General features: G+C 40.0%; 1 protein-coding gene and 1 long non-coding RNA gene across 4 annotated transcripts in view; one reads left to right on the top strand and one right to left on the bottom strand.

The window, feature by feature from the left end:
- Positions 1–283: 283 nt before the first annotated feature.
- LOC118378731 (fibronectin-like) overlaps positions 284–21,919 on the bottom strand; it is a 35,936-nt gene continuing 14,300 nt past the window's right edge. The window contains exons 7-12 of one of the 3 annotated variants that reach the window (XM_035765708.2): positions 19,654–19,920; positions 19,277–19,546; positions 16,414–16,683; positions 14,733–14,880; positions 14,211–14,359; positions 284–7,773 (exon numbers count right to left, since the gene is read on the bottom strand). In XM_035765708.2, the coding sequence (XP_035621601.1) occupies positions 3,173–7,773; positions 14,211–14,359; positions 14,733–14,880; positions 16,414–16,683; positions 19,277–19,546; positions 19,654–19,920 (5,705 nt within the window). In that variant the 3' untranslated portion in view covers positions 284–3,172. Of the gene's footprint in view, positions 7,774–12,341; positions 13,907–14,210; positions 14,360–14,732; positions 14,881–16,413; positions 16,684–19,276; positions 19,547–19,653; positions 19,921–21,919 lie in introns of those variants that run through there. The other 2 variants (XM_035765711.2, XM_035765709.2) reach the window with 2 other exon arrangements.
- On the top strand, positions 7,803–12,333 carry LOC127908048 (uncharacterized). Its single transcript, XR_008066042.1, has 4 exons — positions 7,803–10,446; positions 10,511–10,575; positions 10,639–10,768; positions 10,827–12,333. It is a non-coding gene; the product is annotated as an uncharacterized LOC127908048 (long non-coding RNA).

Here is a 21,919-nt window from a genome sequence, read left to right as displayed (position 1 = left end):
TGTTTTTGCTCGCTCTGATGCCTTCTCAGGTGACATACGTTCAGCCTCTTGCAAATCATAGGAAAATGATGAAACAGACGACAGATTAATTATTTTAGATCTTTTTTTTCTTGGTCAATTTTTTGGATAAGCCTAGCAGCCATGAATACACACCACTGCACATAGCTAATTCTAGCAACCAATGTTCTGGTATTAATTTAGAGGAAAGCAGCTCAAATTGGTACCCAAGCATGTCAACTATCAATAGTCCTACTAAATTATAGACCTATAGTCAACCAAATAATTACTCTAAAACGAGGAATGCATTTATTCAATTCAACTAAAATTATGTATTAGTCACAAAATGGTTGACACCAGCAATGAATGTACTTGAAATACATGTTACATTACAGACTAACACAGCTTAAATGACTATCACCAATAGGCTGAGACTTAACATGGTTACACTGTCTTCAGTTCAGAATAATCTCTAAGAGAAAAACTGTGTGTCTGATACACAGGAGCTTGGTAGCAATTACCTCAAATTATGAGTGAATTCACTTCCCTTTTATACAAATTCAAGTGGGAATGCACCCACAACCTGAAATAAAATGTCTTAGCATGTTGCTAGTAAATATTAAAGACAGGAACAGATCACACAGATTCTATTCTAATCAACTCAGTTTGAATTTTGACCCAACAGGGATGTATGTACCTGATAACTAGTACAACTTCAATCCAGTCACTTTAAAATACATCAACCAGAAAACACAATGCAATAAGACATGTCAAAATGTGCAGCTCTTTATCAGCTCTTGAAACAAACCAAACTCAAATGTAATTCACACAGTAACATGAATTTAGTCCATTGAAGTTTATCAGTCATCACACCTCTCCTGGCGACAGTGACCCCAGGATTTCCATGAGAATGTCTCATCCTGGAGGTTGCCTTGGAGATGCAAATATACAGCCATCCATCCAGACGCATTGAATTCACACGCCAGGCCGGCGTCAGCAAGTCGCAGCTTCATCACTGGCCTTCATCATCATTCACATTTGTTCACTCTCTAATTTTCCACTACTTTGTGGAATTTGTCGTTTAATAAAAAATATTTTAAACTGAAAAACCTGAAACTATAGGGAAATATATTTTTAAAAAAGCTATAGGAAACACACTTTTTCACACAAGGCACATTTCCGAGCCATTTGGAAAATGTTTGGCAAAATTAGAGTTACCCACTTCTCCAGGCACTACTACACCACTGGCAATAGTTTGGTATGCAGCAAAGACATTCACCATTTCCAGTCATTCATGACATACCTATCTATGTCTATGCTTTGGAGTTACAGTGCTGGAATTCTGTACATGAATGCTCTTCGTCAAGATTGTATCATGATTTACAACAGGCCTCAAAGCCTGAAGATGTGAGCGGAAGTAATGTACATTTTCCTTCCCTAAAGCACCTCTTCTACTCAAGAGGGGAGTTGGTTGCACTGTTAACATCAGGGTCTCGTATTGTTTCATGATTGTGGACGGAAACTTAAATGAATCTTCTTTCAAACTGTTTATGCCGTAGCTAAATTATAAACATATACATACAGTGGGGAGAACAAGTATTTGAAACACTGCCGATATTGCAGGTTTTCCTACTTACAAAGCATGTAGAGGTCTGTCATTTTTATCATAGGTAAACTTCAACTGTGAGAGACGGAATCCAAAACAAAAATCAGGAATATCACATTGTATGATTTTTAAGTAATTAATTTGCATTTTATTGCATGACATAAGTATTTGATCACCTACCAACCAGTAAGAATTCCGGCTCTCACAGACCTGTTAGTTTTCATTTAAGAAGCCCCCCCCCTGTTCTTCACTCATTACCTGTTTGAACTCGTTACCTGTATGAAAGACACCTGTCCACACAATCAAACAGACTCCAACCTCGCCACAATGGCCAAGACCAGAGAGCTGTGTAAGGACATCAGGGATACAATTGTAGCCCTGCACAAGGCTGGGATGGGCTACAGGACAATAGGCAAGCAGCTTGGTGAGAAGGCAACAACTGTTGGCACAATTGTTAGAAAATGGAAGAAGTTTGAGATGACGGTCAATCACCCTCGGTCTGTGGCTCCTTGCAAGATCTCACCATGTGGGGCATCAATGATCATTAGGAAGGTGAAGGATCAGCCCAGAACTACATGGCAGGACCTGGTCAATGACCTGAAGAGAGCTGGGACCACAGTCTCCACAGTCTCAAATGGGCAGAAATGGACCAGTCTCAAAGAAAACCATTAGTTAAAATCCTGCAGCGCACGCCAGGTCCCCCTGCTCAAGCCAGCGCATATCCAGGCCCGTCTGAAGTTTGCCAATGACCATCTGGATGATCCAGAGGAGGAATGGGAGAAGGTCATGTGGTCTAATGAGACAAAAATGGCGAGTGGAGACTAAACTCCACTCGCCGTGTTTGGAGAAAGAAGAAGGATGAGTACAACCCCAAGAACACCATCCCAACAGTGAAGCATGGAGGTGGAAACATCATTCTTTGGGGATGATTTTCTGCAAAGGGGACAGGATGACTGCACCGTATTGAGGCAGGGATGGATGGGGCCATGTATCGCGAGATCTTGGCCAACAACCTCCTTCCCTCAGTAAGAGCATTGAAGATGGGTCGTGGCTGGGTCTTCCAGCATGACAACGACCCGAAACACACAGCCAGGGCAACTAAGGAGTGGCTCCGTAAGAAGCATCTCAAGGTCCTGGAGTGTCCTAGCCAGTCTCCAGACCTGAACCCAATAGAAAATATTTGAAGGGAGCTGAAAGTCCGTATTGCCCAGCGACAGCCCCGAATTCTGAAGGATCTGAAGAAGGTCTGTATGGAGGAGTGGGCCAAAATCCCTGCTGCAGTGTGTGCAAACCTGGTCAAGAACTACAGGAAACATATGATCTCTGTAATTGCAAACAAAGGTTTCTGTACCAAATATTAAGTTCTGCTTTTCTGATGCATCAAATACTTTTGTCATGCAATAAAATGCAAATTAATTACTTAAAAATCATTTGATGTGATTTTCTGGATTTTTGTTTTAGATTCCGTCTCTCACAGTTGAAGTGTACCTATGATAATCTCATATATCAGAGCCAAACAAGACCATGATTCCTTTCCTATGATCAGCATGGCACGTAACTTGTGCTTCCCTAAATGTCTTTCCGAAACATCTCCATCAATCTTTTCAAAGCTTCTTCATGAGTGATGGAACTCCAGTCTCCTGGCAAAGAAGCTGGCAAGACATTGTGCAACTTTGCATACTCCTCATTGTGCTTCACAAAGAGGAACTTCCAGTAGTTTGTGGCCTGGGAATTGCCTGACTGGAAGATCCAGGTCATCTCAACATGAAAAAGAAAACACTTCAATGCATTTATCCATTTGGAAAAAACAGATTGTGAGCATATCTCTGTAGTAAGTTTTCCCCTTTTTTCACACCATCCAAGTCCTTTAGGTCGGTGAATCAAAGCTGAGTGCTTTATATGGCTCTCCCCCTCTACATCACAGGGAGCTTTGCAGAATGGACACTGTCTCCCACAACCAAACAATTTATTAAAAAGCTTTTCCTGAGGAGGGTCAGGTAGACTGTCCAACTTCTTGAATATATCTTGATCTTTGTGAAATTCATCACGGAGACGGCTCTCCATCTCTTCAACAGATGATAATAGCATGTCAGAAAACTCTTTGGTCTTGGAATTCTCTAAAGTCATCCCTGTTGTATCAGTAGGAATAACCAGCATGCTAGACAATTCTGAGTGTAAATCCTGAATAAACAGATTAAAATTGACATCACCCTCACCATCTTCATCTGGTCTGTCAGAGTCAGTTTGGAGTGATTTTTCAACAGCTTCTTTTATCTGTCTACTGATTGTCTTCAAGTGTTGGACCTCCATGTTTGTAATGATGCTGATGTCCTTTGCTGTCCTGCTTCTCTTTGAAAGGTATTCAACTGTATTATTCAAAATGAACTCAAATACAAATCCCTCATAGTAGTCTGTGTACTTCACGAATGTCTGGAAATTTCCAGATAGTAAGCATTTTAGCATGGAACACTGGAAAGAACTCCTTGTGCTGAAAACATCACTACAGTTTGAAAGAATTTCATCCAAAATGTCTGGTCCAAGGGATTTGGTGATGTACTCCTTTACTGCAGGTTCCAGGCAGTGTTTGGTGAACTCTTCAGCCTTCCTTTTACAATGGTCTCTCTTGTAGAATAGGTCCTTGAAGTCAGCCAAGAACTGTTGTTTTAGGTTCGTCAGGCTTTGTCTGGGATCATTGTCTTTGATGAAAGCATCATGCATTTTCTGGAACTCTCTTGTTGCATTCCCACAGATGTGTATCTTAAGAGATGCTTCAAATTCAGCACTGATTTGCAATTCTTTGTTCATGTGAAGGTTCTTCTTAATCAATTCTAATAGTGCCTGGATGTAAGTGTTATTGTAGTCTGTTTTTTCTTTGACCTTGTTCGCAACAAACCTCTCACTCTGGTTAATGATGTTATCGGCCATGTCTTGAATTTCACACTTCATTTTTATATAACTCTCTTTTGACTCAATCTTGTTCAATATCTTGTACACTATGCTGTGTTCATTTTTTACTTTAAATTTCTCAAGTCCACAATCCTTCAGGTATTTTGAATTATCCAAAATATCTTTGACCGCCCTACTTTGCGTTCCCAAGTGTTTCTCAAGGTCACTGTAGATATCTTGTGAAACATTTTGAGGCTTTAGACCTTTGAATGTGAGCTCCTTTATTGTTTTGTCCCACATATTATCAAATTCTTTCTCCAGTTGTTTGTCATTCATTGGATTTTCATCTCCACTAAATTCCTTAACAAGGTCAGATACTTTCTTGGCAAGAGTATCCCTGTTGTTTTTCTTAATGTTGCCTAACTGGTAGGTGCCTTTTTTTAGGTCCACTGCAGCTTCTAGTTTGTTATTTACAGCTCTGTCTGTCTCTCTCCTGCAAATCTCTGCATTAATACTAAATTCTTCCTTATACTTCTCCACAAGACACACATTCCTCTCTTCTCCTTTGTAATAGGAAGTCATATTGTCAATAAATGTTTTTCCTTCTCTTTGTAGCTCATTGCTGGCCTCAGTTTTCAGACTACTTAAGAGGTCATCCAGGCCAGACTCCTGTTGAGACGTAATTAAGCCATAGTTTGCAATTCTGCGTTCCGCTTTCATCAGCCAGCTGTGCATATGTTTTTGGAAAGCCCAGTCCCATCTATTAAACTCCACACACAGCTTGGTATATGCCTCAGCCACAATACTGTTACGAAAACTAAAGATGAAATTCTCATACTTTACAGACTCCCATAAACTTCTGATCCACTCAAGGAATTCAGGGATGGTTTGCGCTGAAGGGGTCTCCTTTTTTAATGAATAAATTAACATCCTTTTGAAATTGGCTACAGCTTCACTGTAACCTTTATCGACAGGCGCCATAGGTGGACTGCCATGCCAGAGACCTGGGATGTAACAGTTGTCCTCGGGTTTGTAGTCTATGATGTCAGTGAATTTAGTGTCATCCCCTGCATTTTCCAACCTGCTTGCAACAGCTGTCATCTCATTCAGCTGCTCAAGAAAACAATTCCTGTCCCTGAGGTTTTTGTCATGAGCAGATATATCTGCAACATTCTGGTGCACAAACTGACAACTGGGCTTTTTCCCTACTTCTTTCATCCTGAGGAAGGCATGGGCTACAATCTGCAGGGTGTCTTTCATATCTGTGGTGTTCTCCATAGCAATATTCACAATAGAGATGTCACTCAGTCCTACCAAAAGTGTGGCTAGTTCATTATCATGCTGATAATTGTCAGTAAGGTGGGTAGATTGAAGTCCCTTTAGCCCCACTGTGTCAATGACCATGATGAAGTCACATTTTAGTTCATCCCGTAATTCCTCTTTGATTTTGATAAGCTGCATGAAGGCCCCTCTGGTGCATCTTCCACTGCTGACGGAAAACTGGACTCCAAACATGGTGTTAAGAAGCGTGGACTTTCCAGAGCTTTGGACCCCTAAAACAGAAACCACCCGGATCTTACTGTTTGACATAGTCAAAAAGTGGAGCTCCTGCAGAACATCTGATATCCACTTCATTGGGATGTTTGATGCATCACCATCCATCAACTCCAGTGGAAACCCATCCAACATTAACTGGGCACAGATTCCTGGCAGTCCTTGAAATTGCTGTGGAGTCTCACTGCTTTCAGAGGACATGGTTGCCTCGTACATCTGTCCAACTTCTCTTAAAAAATGTTCGGTTCCTAAGGAACTGTTTGAGATCTGTTTGTCTAAATCGGCAATGAGGTCTTTCTTGCCTGGGGTACTTTGACACAGCTCTTTATATTTTTCTCTGAGAGCGGACAGACGTGTCCTTGATAGGTTGTCCAGATTGAGCTTCATCCACTTTAGGAAATAGGAGCGCTCTTCTTTGGAAGTCCTCAAACCTTCCATAAAATGTTTCATACTGTCACTAATGCCATGAGACAGCTGCTTCTTCCTGAGTTCATATTTCTCTTGCTTGAGTTCACTCTTGTAAATTTCAATGTCCTTATCACCTGCTTTTTTCAGTTTCACCTCCTCTTTCTCCAGTGCAGTCAGACTTTTCCATGTCTCTCCCTGTAACGGTAGCTGGCTGTCCTTATAGCTTGGTATGCAAGAGATTTGATCTGTAATTAAAGCTGCATTTTTCTTGGCTTTCAGACAGATTTCATCATCTTCATCCACAGGGATACCCAACTCATGCGCAACAACACGCATTTCCTCCACTTTAGTTTTGTGTGGGTTTGCCTTCATGACGTCTGTGACTGTAGACCGGAGCTTCTTCACAAGCTGTGCGTTGTTCATTTGCCTGTCTTTCCTTATTATACCACCAGAGTGTTTCTCAAATGTTGCTGCATCATAGCTCTTAGCCTCAGAGTTGCAGACAATGAACAGTCGATCTTTCATCTTCTGGAGGTTCAGAATACTGCTGTCAGAGCCCAAATCATCACAGAACACAAACACTGCTGCTGACGTCTCGCAGAGGAAAGAGAACTGGGTCTGAAAATCCTGGATATCACCACGAAGATTAGCTACAGCCACAGGTTCGGTGAAGACGTCAATGTTTGGGTTGCCACTGGGCAGGTACCAGCTGATTTCCACTAACCCATCAGAAATAGTTCTTGGAATGTTGCCAGCTGGCATGTTACTGTGAACAAAGGTGTTGTAATTCTGCTGAGAACAGCTTAGAACATCATTCAGAAGCTGAGACTTCGATAATGTGCTGTTTCCCAGTCTAACAAATGACACCATAGGGAGGTCAGTGAGCACAATACTTTTCTCAACATACCCTTTCTGGTCTTTCATTGAATGAGGCCTGTACTTGTTCACTATGTCCCTCATGGCCCACAGCATCAAAGTGCTTTGTTCTGTGTCACAGTTTGGCAGCAGAAGAGGAACAGCAAACTGACACATGGACATTTTCAGGGCAATATCCTGCTGCAGGAAACTCTCTGAACACAGAAACAGGGCTGTTATGAGGTCTAGAGGGTTCATAAGATCTTTATCATCAGACTGCACATCCCTTGCTGACACATTCACCCTCATCAGTTCTTTCAGAAAACACATTGGTAGGGACTGTAGAGTTGGAGCATGGTTGTCCTCCAACATCTGGCCATCGACTGCTAGCATGGTATTCAACGACAGTTTCTGTGTGAAATACTGTTTCAGTCCAACTTTCTGCATATACATTTCCAGACTGAGCTCTGCAAAAACAAAGGAAACAAAAGAAAAGTCCAGAGTTTACCACTGAGGTTGAGGCCAGGATTCACTCCAACGCAGATTAATGACATGCACACAGTGATACACTTTTAAAGGCAATTTTACTGACGTTTGCTGAGATCCCATTCACTGTTAATGCCCCAGATTTTTCCTAAAGTAGAAATCCCCTTAAAAAGTTAATCACAGTGCACATATAGTTTATCTGAGATTGTTTGAATCCCAGAGCTGATAGTAAGAGTGTCATTCCACAAATAGAGTGCCTTTTTATTTCCCCCAGACATTGTGCGTGTACATTTTAAGAACTAAATTTAACAGTTGGATCACATACTGAACATCTAAACTAAATCATGTTAAAAATGTCAATAGCCATGTGTTTTCATTTAAATAAATGATTTGTTCTCTGAAAATCCCTATTTTGGAATTTCCTACGTAAGGTTATTATAGTTGTGTTTAGATTCTTATTAAAAATTCTGTTTAGTTGAAGTTAATTTTCAGACCTGATTTGCTAGTTTATTCAATTAAATTTTAGTTGTATCAAGATATTTATATTTAGTTTCAATTAAAATGTTTGTGTTAAGAACAGAAAGCATGCAAGGCTTGAGTTGTACAGTTATGTAGGTGTTTTTTGGGATGTCACTTCATCCAATGGGGGCAGTAATAGTTAAGGTGATGGATCAGTTTTGGTTTAAATGACAGTCATTCTCAATGTGATTTGGATTTGAAAGGAATAGCGCCAAGACAAAGAAATGGTGGAATGAAACACTCTTGACAAAGTTTACACAAATCCTATGCTTTTTCACCTCAGTAGCACATGTTCTGCATGTTTTTCTTTAGCTCTACTTTACACAAATGTTTGTAGCCCCCCTCCACACTAGTAAGGGAAAAAAAGATGTCTGACATCTATACAGACTTCAGTTCAATATCTAGTTTTGATTTACATTTGGTTGAGTTGTCAACTAACTACAATTCAATGTGAAATCAACCAAGTGTCACCATGCCATTGAATTTCGGTTAAATGTTGGGTGAAAAAAATACAAAATTACTGACTTTTTGCAAATCCAATCAGTCATCCAAAGTTGAGACAACCAGTTAAGAAATTAGGTGGTGTTTTTTTCTTGTCTTACAATAGCGTGCTATTATATTTGTTTATTTTATCTAGGATACTATCATTTTGTGATCTTGCAGATCTTGATTCAGCTTTGATCTAACTTTATTAAACGAGTACCATTCACCAGAGTAGCCTGTTCTCTGAGTAGAGCAGAGACTGTAAGACCTTTAACTGCTGGCAAAGAGGGGTCCAGTAAAGTCGGATCGGCAGCCACTGTGATAGTACATGCAAGAAGAATCAAGTTAGCTACCTTGCTGATTTATTGCCTGGTTCAAAGTCAATCCTGTAACGTGAACTGAACTCATGTAAACCTGTTATGCTAAAACAATGAATTTTTGTAAAAAAAAATTAAGAAAACATTGAATATTAATAGTCAAATCAAAGTGTATAAACAGGTGAGTTGTTTCTACTCTTTTGGGGCATTTTCTGGTGTTTTGTGATGGAAAACTGAGTGGTTTGAGGGTAACATGTCAACCTTGTTAACCAAAGATATATGAACTTGTTAAAACCTATTGCATTCAATTGCCCCTCCCTAATTGCACACAAAAAGTTTCCATTCCCCCTGTCACAAAGGGATTTATGGCAGATTAAATATGAAATTGTCAACCCTGTTACTGTCAACCTTAGTCACTATAGTAATTTCTTGTAATTCGACCTCGATGGGAAAACTTGTTTTTTGTGACTAGTGCTTAGAGCTTTTTGAGGTTGGTTCGATTATTTTTTTTAAACTTGGTTTTTGATCATTTTTTTAAATTATAAATGCACTATGCATTATGCGAGTTGAATGCTGTAACACATAAAACAATTAATAAAAGTCCCATGATGGTAGTGACTGCCCATTACTGCTTATCACTTATCTCATCATTTATTCACATTACTTTAATAAAATATTTCAGTTGCATATATTACACTTGTTGAATATTCGTTTCTGATTGGCTAGAAGGGCATTCTAGAATGGGCATTAAAACCAGGACAGTTGGAAAAGATATCCGGACAGCTTGAAATCATGATGCAATGTGCCTACACATGCAGACCATACTTGCTACAAAAGGTACAGAAAGCTAAACCAAACAACCACACAAAACGAAGTTGGATACATTGTAAACGCAGGTTCAACAAGAAAAAACGTCCATTCTCAACAGTTATTCTGGATGCACAGTTCATGACAGTGTGAGCTGTAGCTAGTCAGCAAAGCAAGGAAAAACGTCCATTCTGGATGCACAGGTCATGACAGTGTGAGCTGTAGCTAGTCAGCAAAGCAAGGAAAAACGTCCATTCTGGATGCACAGGTCATGACAGTGTGAGCTGTAGCTAGTCAGCAAAGCAAGGAAAAACGTCCATTCTGGATGCACAGGTCATGACAGTGTGAGCTGTAGCTAGTCAGCAAAGCAAGGAAAAACGTCCATTCTGGATGCACAGGTCATGACAGTGTGAGCTGTAGCTAGTCAGCAAAGCAAGGAAAAACGTCCATTCTGGATGCACAGGTCATGACAGTGTGAGCTGTAGCTAGTCAGCAAAGCAAGGAAAAACGTCCATTCTGGATGCACAGGTTATGACAGTGTGAGCTGTAGCTAGTCAGCAAAGCAAGGAAAACGTCCATTCTGGATGCACAGGTCATGACAGTGTGAGCTGTAGCTAGTCAGCAAAGCAAGGAAAAACGTCCATTCTGGATGCACAGGTCATGACAGTGTGAGCTGGCTAGTCAGCAAAGCAAGGAAAAACGTCCATTCTGGATGCACAGGTCATGACAGTGTGAGCTGTAGCTAGTCAGCAAAGCAAGGAAAAACGTCCATTCTGGATGCACAGGTCATGACAGTGTGAGCTGTAGCTAGTCAGCAAAGCAAGGAAAAACGTCCATTCTGGATGCACAGGTCATGACAGTGTGAGCTGTCAGCAAAGCAAGGAAAAACGTCCATTCTGGATGCACAGGTCATGACAGTGTGAGCTGTAGCTAGTCAGCAAAGCAAGGAAAAACGTCCATTCTGGATGCACAGGTCATGACAGTGTGAGCTGTAGCTAGTCAGCAAAGCAAGGAAAAACGTCCATTCTGGATGCACAGGTCATGACAGTGTGAGCTGTAGCTAGTCAGCAAAGCAAGGAAAAACGTCCATTCTGGATGCACAGGTCATGACAGTGTGAGCTGTAGCTAGTCAGCAAAGCAAGGAAAAACGTCCATTCTGGATGCACAGGTCATGACAGTGTGAGCTGTAGCTAGTCAGCAAAGCAAGGAAAAACGTCCATTCTGGATGCACAGGTCATGACAGTGTGAGCTGTAGCTAGTCAGCAAAGCAAGGAAAAACGTCCATTCTGGATGCACAGGTCATGACAGTGTGAGCTGTAGCTAGTCAGCAAAGCAAGGAAAAACGTCCATTCTGGATGCACAGGTCATGACAGTGTGAGCTGTAGCTAGTCAGCAAAGCAAGGAAAAACGTCCATTCTGGATGCACAGGTCATGACAGTGTGAGGTGTAGCTAGTCAGCAAAGCAAGGAAAAACGGAACATATAGACCGAAGAACTGGGTCGTGTCCATAAATATCTAAGTAGTCGAACAAACGACTGGGTCGCGTCTCTAGAAACCAAAGTATGAATTTGCTTATAAAGATTAAAATAAACAGAAAAATATTATTTATACCGGTAAATGTGTGCTTTAGCATTATTTTCTTTTGGAACTGTGGTATAAGCGATAAATGCCTCCGTTCTGTACCTAACTTTGGAAAAATTATCTCAGCAAAGGGACTTCCACCTCCTCCCGCTACATTGTCTATTAACTCCAAGGTAATGTACAGACTTTGGCATTTGTCCCATACTTATTTGATTAGTTTAATATTTTATTCTAAGTCATCATCTCATGTCTATAGAGCTGTTGCCTATGCTGTTTGACAAAATCACTATTTTAGTAGTTCTAAGAAAATGAGGCATACTTTTATGACTACTGAATACCAACTATCAATCACTTAGATCATGTATTTTCAGATACCTTGAAGCAACTGCTCTCTATCCCTCTCGATTGCACTTTCTTCTGTCTCTTCTTTCCGTCTCGTTGTCTTGCCCACACAACCAAACAAGTAGGCGCACAATGGAATGGTCATTATAGTTAATTACCACGTTTTCTGCGCTAACCTATGTAGAATATTGGCCTTTTGGAAACTACAACTCCCTACGACATTGCACAGTTTGGGCTTGATCTGATTTCTCTAGAGAAACTATGCATTGAGCTCATTTTGTTTTTTACAAAATGGAATTTAATTAATTTAAGAGATGTGGGTCATTTAGTTGTTTTAAAAATGTCAAACATTTTGGTTCATCGCTCAGTAATAGTTGTGAAGTTGAACATAACATGAATGTAAACATTTTGTGAAATAAATAAATATTTGACATTAACAAAAAGGCATTCTATTTATAGAATGAACCAAGGAACAGGTCATTAAATATACAAATGGACATGAGTACGGTTTGCAACTGCACATGGGGACAAAGATCGCAAGATCGTTTGGCCATAATGACCATCGTTACGTTTGGAGGGAAATGGGGGAGGCTTGCAAGCCGAAGAACACATTCCAGACGTGAAGCACAGGGGTGGCAGCATCATGTTGTGGGGGTGCTTTGCTGCAGGAGGGACTGGTGCACTTCACAAAATAGATGGCATCATGAGGGGGGAAAATTGTGGCTATAATGAAGCAACATCTCAAGACATCAGTTAGGAAGTTAAATCTTGGTCGCAAATGGGTCTTCCAAATGGACAATGACCCCAAGCATACTTCCAAAGTTGTGGCAAAAATGCTTAAGGGCAACAAAGTCAAGGTATTGGAGTGAACATCACAAAGCCCTAACCTCAATCCCAAGGAAAATGTGTGGGCAGAACTGAAAAAACGTGTGAGAGCAAGGAGACCTAAAAACCTGACTCAGTTACACCAGCTTTGTAAGGAGGAATGGGCCAAAATTCACCCAACTTATTGTGGGAAGCTTGTGAAAGGCTACCCAAAACGTTTGACCCAAGTTAAACCACTTCGTGCATCGCTGAGTCTACCTTTAAATTACTGCAGTCATTGTAGGTAATGACTTCCTATCATGTTCCTTGCTGTTTTTTAATGGGACTCAAAAGTATATAATCAAATTCATGATAACACGGTCATTTAAATTTAACATGTGAAAAATTATGTTTGTGGATTCATTTACTTCTACCTGAAGCCATATTCAAAGGTTTTCAATTGTGTTGTTTTCTTTTTCATAATCAAAAACCTTCATAAAAGGCGTTGGGTAGAAGTATAAAAAACATTAAAAACACCTTCCTAATATTGAGTTACACCCCCTTTTGCCCTCAGAACAGCCTCAATTTGTCAGGACATGGACTCTACAAGGTTTCGAAAGCGTTCCACAGGGATGCTGGCCCATGTTGACTCCAATGCTTCCCACAGTTCTGTCAAGTTGGCTGGTAGTGGACCTCTACTAAGAATAGCTTGATCCATCTCATCCCACAGATGCTCAAATCAATTGAGATCTGGTGACTGGGCAGGCCACTAGTAAGCCGAATTCACTGTAATGTTCGTGGAACCATTCCTGGACAATCCTAGCCTTGTGTCATGGGGCATTATCCTGATGAAAAAACTATTGGCAGATCGATCGACTGCTGCCATGAAGGGATGTACCTGATTGTCAATGATGTTCAGATATCCTGTGGCATTCAAACATCTACTTTTATCAAGGGGCCCAATGTGTGTTATGAAAACACAGCCCTCACCATCAAACCACCACCACCAGCCTGTAATGTTGACATGTGGCATGATGAATGCATGTATTCATGTGGGTTTCTCCGTACCCTAGTCCTCCCATTAGCGTGAAACAGCAGGAACCGGGATTCATCAGACCAGGCAATGTTTTTTCAAATATCCAGTGTTTTTATTCCTTAGTCAACTGCAGTTTCTTGTTTTGTGCTTTTTTGCTGAAAGAAGTGGAACACTCTAAGGTCGTCGGCTGCCTTACCCCACACTGTATGTGTCAAGGTGTAATTCCTGGGTACAATGAAATTCTTAAGCTCTGAGCTCCGATAATGCAGGACTAAGTGAAATAAAATACTTTTTTTTAAACAATACTATATACACATGATATCAACTTCAGCAGTTATGAAACAATAAGGAATAACACTAGAAAAAGGAGAAACTACAATGTTTTATAGTAACTCGAGGCGAGGCAGCATCTTAGATAGTGGCCTATAATAAGTAAAATATGCACTCATCCTGGTGAATCAACAACAGCCAAATGGAAAATCATGATGTTTTATTTTGTATTTTCCTGAAAGAACAAGAGATCTCTTACTTGTACAGATGGTTGTAGAGACTGGTTCACTCTGTTCCCCATTGGCCAGCATAGTTGAGACACTGACAGTGTATTCAGTACCAGGTTGCAGGTCAGAACATTTTCTGTGGCAGTATTCAAGGTACTCTTCTTGGGGCTCGGCTATTTGGCTGCAAGAAAATCACACTTGTTATTTGGAGAAGCCAAAGGTTTGGAGTAGTTATACAGTCTATTTCCCAGCGTTTGGAGCTGGCAAGAAGTTCCTGGAGACTTCCATCAAATGTGCTAAGCTAAAAATATGCTACCTTCAACTTCATGCAGAGACGATCTAATGGAAACCATTTTTATCTGACTCTGGGTAAGTAGGAAAATCCCCAAATCACGAAGTATCCCTTTAACTTTTGAAATTGAATACAAAAAACACCAAACTCATTTACTTCTCTATAAGAGAGGATTTCTTAAGGTCTAAATTGTAGAAAGTAATTTTTTTCCCAAGAGAATTACACAATTTTACGGGACAGTTCAGAGGTTGAGAACTCTTATGTTTGGATTTTGGATCCTTCTAGGCTTCTGGCTACCCTGATGATGAAGTGATGTGGGGTTTTCTCCATTCCGTGAGCCTTACTCCAACTAATGGTGAGGGAGGTAGGTTTCAGCTGGTCTACCTTCAAGTCACCTGGTGCTTGGACCTCTAAAACACATTTGAAACAAAATGTTTTTTACGAAAGCATTTGAAAATACAGTCAGGTCCAAAATTATTTGCACCCTTGATAAAGATCAGCAAAAAAATACTGTATATAATAAATACAAATACAGAGCTATATTGTATGCTAAAAAAGTTTGATATTATATTATTTAGAAAGAGATGTTGTTTATCAAGTAAAATATTTAGTAAAAAAAAAAGGGGTAACCACTAAAGACTATTATAAATAAAAATAAAAACATATTACATATGCATTAACGTTCTATTTTCTTAACTACTCTCAGTTTCAGGAACTGTACTCTACCACTGGTAGTGTATATTTTCCCCACACACAGTGAGGAAGATGGTTCAGGGCGGTAATGAAAAGTCAAAAGGCCACAGTTGGAGAATAACAGAACTTGGTCGCATCTTGGGCTCACCAAGTCTCCAACTCTAGCATTGGACGCCACCGCCATGCCAATAGGTTTTTCGGAAGGATTTCCAGAAAAAGCCTTTTTGAGAGCACCAACCAACATAAACGCCTGGAGATTGTTAAATGGCATTGGCACTTGGAATGGAACTGGTGCTATGGTCAGATGACATGAAAATAGGGCTCTTTGGCCACACGCACACACGAGGGGTGGGTTTTGCGTCAAATGAAAGATGCATTTGCAGAAAAGAACCCCCATACCTACTGTAAAATATGGTGGTGGATCTTTTATGTTATGGGGCTATCCTGCTTCCGCTGGTTCTAGGGTCCTTGTTAAGGTCAATAGCATCATGAACTTTGCCCAGTAGGCCTACCTTGGCCGCAAATAGATCTTTCAGCAAGACAATAACCCCAAGCACACATCAGAATACACAAAGAAATGGTTAATTGGCCACAAAAATCAAGATTTTGTAATGACCATCTCAGTCTCCAAACTTAAGTGCCATTGAAAACCTGTGGTTTGAATTGAAGAGGGCAGTCCATAAGCACAGATGAAGGAGACCAAGGATAAGGAAAGATTCTGTATGGAGGAACAGTCTAAGATCCCTCCCAATGTGTTTTTCAATCTCATAAAACATTTTAGAAAAAGGATCAGTGCTATTATTCTCGTGAGGTATTTAAAGTTATTGAAAATAGGGGTAACAATAATTTTGACCCTTAACTTTATGAAAATAAACAAATATTTGCTGAGTAATTGTATGAAGTAATATCGTTTTTTTTAAATAATTTGTTTAGCAGACTATATAGCCCAGTATATATATATATATATAATTGTATACTTTATTTTGCTCATCTTTATAAAGGGTGCCAATAATTTTGGACCTGACCGTACAGTAAAACAGAGTGATTGGCTTTGAAACAGACAGTGACAAATACTTTTAGCATTTGCTTTAGCCTGCCAAATGGGCGGGCAACTATTTTATCGGTTCCATTACACCAGGCAAGCTCAATAAAGCCCAGCTTAAGTATTTGAATTATTACTAATATTATTTGAACCCAGGTCTGCTTAGAACTTGCATAAAACAGGTATGATTCAAAAGGTTAGTACTTACTTGTGGTGAAGGTTGTTGACATGGCTGGACTTTGTTCCCCATTTTCCAGCACAGTGCAGACAGTGACTGAGTATTCAGTAGCAGGTTTCAGGTCACAGAGAGTGATGCTGGGTGAAGATGTGGTAGTGATGTGTGGTTTTATCCCTGGACAGCGGTAGGAGATCTGGTAATGATGTTGGGTTTGGTCCAATCCTGGTGGCTGGTTCCAGCTAACAGCAGCTGATGTGGATTCCACTGAGTCAACAGTCAGCTGGTCTGGAGCTGGGAGAACTACATTAAAAAAGTGTTGTCAGTGTTGGTGTGATTAAGGAGATGTACGTAGAATAACGGCAGGGATAAGTCTTTGTAAATGCTTAGGATATTGAAAGACAAAGTCAAACAGTCAGTCGGATTGGTAATATTAAAGAAAATAAAAACCTGCACATTGCATTTGCCAAAATTGCTAGTTGGCCAATCCACCTATGCTAACCAGGACTCAACCACATAACTTTTTTCATGTCATTATAATGTATTGCCCCATGCACTTTAAGGGACTACAATGTAAATCATTAATTGACCTTGTATTATCCTAGACAAGTTTTAAAATGTGTGTATCGTCAGGTCCTTCATTATTGGCACCCTTGATAAAGATGAGCAAAATACTGAGGTACATTATATGCAAAAAAAATATTTTATACTAATACAATTGAGATTCTGTATGGAGGAATGGTCTGAGACCCCTTCCAATGTGTTTTTCAATCTCATAAATCATTTTAGAAAAAGGCTGTGTTGTTATCCTCGCAAGGGCCTACTCTTGCTGGAGTACTGAAAACAGGGGTTCTCCGAGCAAGATCATTATTTAAATGTATAGTGCAATATAGCTTAGCATTTATATTACAGTCTTTTTTGCTCATCTTTATCAACGGTGCCAATAACTTCGGTCATGAATGTGTATTTTTTTAATTGTCAAAATCAATTAAGCCATGTCATTGTATTTTCAGAAATTCCAGAAATGAGTGTATTGAATTGTTGCAAAAGTTTTTCCATGTGATTTGCGTTGTCGTCAGATAGAAATGCTTTTGTTGAAATTATCTGGAAATATCATTGAGTCAACCAGTTTGTTCCCAGTGGGAAGGTTTGATGAGGTCTTACTTGAACCCCAGGATACTATAAATACTTGTGCAGATGGTTGTAGAAACAGGTTGACTGTTGTATTGTTCAGCACAATGGTGGGATTGTTACACCAGCTCGGATAGCTACTACTGCTACATGGGAAGTTACAGTGCCTTCAGAAAGTATTCACATCCCTAGACTTTTTCCACATTTTGTTGTTACAGCTGTTACAGTTGTTTAAATTGATTAAATTGAGATGTTTTGTCACTGGCCTACACACAATAGCCTATAATGTTAAAGTGGAATTATGTTTTCATATTTTTTTTTTATTTTTATTAAATGAAAATATTAAATGTCTTAAGTATTCAACCCCTTTGTTATGGCAAGCCAAAATAAGTTCAGGAGTAAAACTGTGCTCAACAAGTCACATAAGTTGCATGGACTCCCTCTGTGTGCAATAACAGTGTTTAACATTATTTTTTGAATGTCTGCCTCATCTCTGTACCCACACATACAATTATATGTCAGGTCCCCTTAGTTGAGCAGTGAATTTCAAACAGATTCAAACACAAAAAAACATTTTCCAATTGGCCTATTGGTAGATGGGTAAAATAAATATATATCCCTTTGAGCATGGTAAGATTATTAATTACACTTTGGATGGTGTATCAATACACCCAGTCACTACAAAGATACAGGCGTCCTTCCTAACTCATTTGCCGGAGAGGAAGGAAACTGCTCAGCAATTTCACCGTGAGGCCAATAGTGACTTTAAAACAGAGTTGAATGGCTGTGATTGGAGAAAACTGAGGATGGATCCGCAAAATTGTAGTTACTCCACAATACTGACCTAATTGACAGAGTGAAAAGAAGGAAGCCTGTACAGAATGCAAAAATTCCAAAATATGCATCCTGTTTGCAACATGCCACTAAAGTAATACTGCAAAAAATGTTGCAAAGCAATTCACTTTTTGTCTTGAATACAAAGTGTTATGTTCGGGGAAAATCCAACACAACACATTACTGAGTACCACTCTCCATATTTTCAAGCATAGTGGTGGTTGCACATGTTATGGTTATGCTTGTAATCACTAAGGACTGGGGAGGTTTTCAGGATAAAAAAAAAATAGAGCTAAGCACAGACAAAATCCTAAAGGAAAACCTGGTTCAGTCTGCTTTCCCCCAGAACCTGGGAGATGAATTCACCTTTCAGTAGGACAATAACCTAAAACAGAAGGCCAAATCTACTGTAATCGCTGTCTATAGTGAGTCTAACATGGATTGAATCAGGGGGTTGAATACTTATCTAATCAAGATGTTTTATTTTGTTTTTTGGTACATATGTTATGATTTTTCTTCATGTTTGACAGAGTATTTAGTGTAGATTGTTGACAAAAAAAAGAAAATGGAATCCATTTGAACTTTGTAACACAACAAAATGTGGAAAAGTCAAGAAAATAATGTGACCTCTACGTCTAAAAAAAAGACTGATTACTTGAAAGTTAGTCTGGGATCAGGCGAAGTAACAGTTTACTCTAAAATCAAATATCTTCAAGTGGTCTATTGTCGAGATGAGCCATTATGACTTCCCACGCCACATTTTACCTGCTGCACCCCTGCCTCAATAAAATGTCTAATTTTAATCATTAGGTGACAATTGTCTTCTTTTTACACAACAGGTGGTGTGAGAAGTGGACTCATCTCAACATCAGACAACTTCTGAGGTCTGAAAATGTCGACAAATTTAGAGTCAAACATCACAACGTCTTACTTGTGCAGATGGTTTTAGAAACAAGTTCACTCTCTTCCCCATTGTTCAGCACAGTTGAGACACTGATAGTGTACTCAGTACCAGGTTGCAGGTCAGAGAGTGTCGTATGGCAGTCTTCAGTATGTGCTGTCCGGTGCTCTGTTCCTGGGCTGCTGTAGGATACGAGGAAACGCTGAGGAGTTTGGTCCAGTCCAGGAGCCTTTGTCCACTTGACAGAGAGTGAAATAGGTTGCAACTGGACTACCATCAAGTCTTCAGGTGATGGGACTCCTAAAAGATTTGAAATGAAATACATTGAGAAATCATTTGAATTTAACAACAGTGATCTGTTTAGAAATAACATGAAAAATAAGTGTTTTTCTAAGTTTAGACTGTACTTGTGGTGAAGGTTGTTGACACAAGTTGACTTTGTTCCCCATTTTCCAACTCAGTGCAGACAGTGACTGAGTACTCAGTGGCAGGTTGGAGGTCAGAGAGAACAATACTATGATATCGAGTAGAAATCCATCGCTCCTTCTCTGTGCCCTGGTAAGATATCAGGTATCGGTGTTGGGTTTGGTCCATTCCATGAGGCTGGCTCCAGCTCACATTGGCTGATGAGATGGTTACTGAGTCCACCTTCAGCCCAACTGGGTCTGGAAGTTCTAAGGGAAAGGTGTAGTAGTGTTAATACCAAAGTATACTATTAGCTACCCATCAAACATAAAACTTTCAAGACCAGCTAACTACACAAGATAATAACAAGGGTCCCTAAAGGGGGATCTCCTACACACAATTATCTTGAAAAACATTTTACTTTCTAGGTTTACTATACTAGCTATGTTCGTACACTTAAAATTAGGGTTTAGTTGTGAACAATTTCAGAACCCATAACCCAATCTTGCGTGTTGTTGGTCACTCATTGCCTCTGCCAAATCTCGACCCCAGATACTCCACTTCCAAGTCTGAGGACTTGGCCGCGGATGCCAAGACGACAACCCAGATGTCATATACTCATATCTTTGCTTACAACCTGCTTAATGCATACACGCATCTAACCTAAAAAAAAGGTCTGAGGTATAGGCTATAGGTTTTCCAGACGACACGGGACATAGCATTCTGAGTTCATTCTGAGTTCTCAGGAACTCATTGCTCAACTGCTCAACTGCTCTGTTCTCATTGCTCAACTGTTTATCTATTAGCTTCATATCAACATTCATACCGATGTATGTACAGGCACTAACTGCCAGAAGAAAGGAAACACCAACATAAAGTGTCTTAATAGTGTGTTGGCCCACCATGAGCCAGAAAAGCGTCAATGAATCATGGTATAGATTATACACGTGTCTGGAACACTATCGAATGGATGCAACACAATTCTTCAATGAGAAATTCCTAAATATTTGGTGTTTTGACGATGGTGCTGGAAAAATCTGTCTCCAGAATATCCCATAAGCGTTCAATTGGGTTGAGATCTGGTGACTGAGACAGCTATTGCATATGGCTTACATAATTTGTATGCTCAATGACCCATTCAGTGACTACTCACGCTCTGTGGATGGGGGCATTGTCATCCTATTTCGGCATATACATGGTAGCCAAAATAATGGCCTGCCCAGCATTTTTATACATGACCCTAAGTGTGATGGGATGTTAAATACTTAACTCAAGAACCACACCTGTGTGGAAGCACCTGCTTTCAATATACTTTGTATCCCTCATTAACTCACTAGCCGGCCACCCAGTGCCCTGCCCTGAACTTAGTCACTATCACTAGTCGGCTACCACCCGGTAACTCAACCCTGCACCTTAGAGGCTGCTGCCCTATGTACTGAATTACTGGTCACGTTAATAATGTTTCAATACGGTTGTACTCATTTCATATGTACAGTGCATCCGGAATGTATTCAGACCTCTTGACTTTTTCCACATTTTGTTATGTTACAGCCTTATTCTAAAATAGATTGTTGTACACACAATACCCCAGAATGACAAAGCGAAAACAGGTTTTTAGAAATGTATAACAAATAAAAAAACAGATACCTTATTTATATAAGTATTCAGACCCTTTGCTATGAGACTAAATTGAGCTCAGGTGCTTCCTCTTTCCATTGATCATCCTTGAGATGTTTCTACAACTTTATTGGAGTCCACCTGTGGTAAATTCTATTGATTGGAAATTATTTGGAAAGGTACACACACCTGTCTATATAAAGGTCCCACAGTTGACAGTGCATGTCCAAGCAAAAACCAAGCCACGAGGTGGAAGGAATGTCCGTAGAGCTCTGAGACAGGATTGTGTTAAAGCACAGATCTGGGTAAGTGTAGCAAAAACATTCTGCAGCATTGAAGGTTCATATTTCTTAAATTGAAGAAGTTTGAAACCACCAAGAGTCTTCCTAGAGCTGGACGCCCGGCCAAACTGAGCAATCGGGGGAGAAGGGCCTTAGTCAGAGCTCCAGAGTTCCTCTGTGGAGATAGGAGAACCTTCTAGAAGGAAAACCAGCTCTGCAGCACTCCATCAATCAGGCCTTTATAGTAGAGTGGCCAGATGGAAGCCACTCCTCAGCAAAAGGCTCATGACAGCCCACTTGGAGTTTGCCAAAAGGAACTTAAAGGACTCTGACCATGAGAAACGAGATTCTCTGGTCTAATGAAACCAAG

This window comes from Oncorhynchus keta, chromosome 16, assembly GCF_023373465.1.
Source record: "Oncorhynchus keta strain PuntledgeMale-10-30-2019 chromosome 16, Oket_V2, whole genome shotgun sequence".
In the NCBI taxonomy this organism is placed as follows: Eukaryota; Metazoa; Chordata; class Actinopteri; order Salmoniformes; family Salmonidae; genus Oncorhynchus; species Oncorhynchus keta.
Note: the sequence above shows the minus strand (reverse complement) of the source record. Positions and strands in the feature narration are given on the sequence as shown.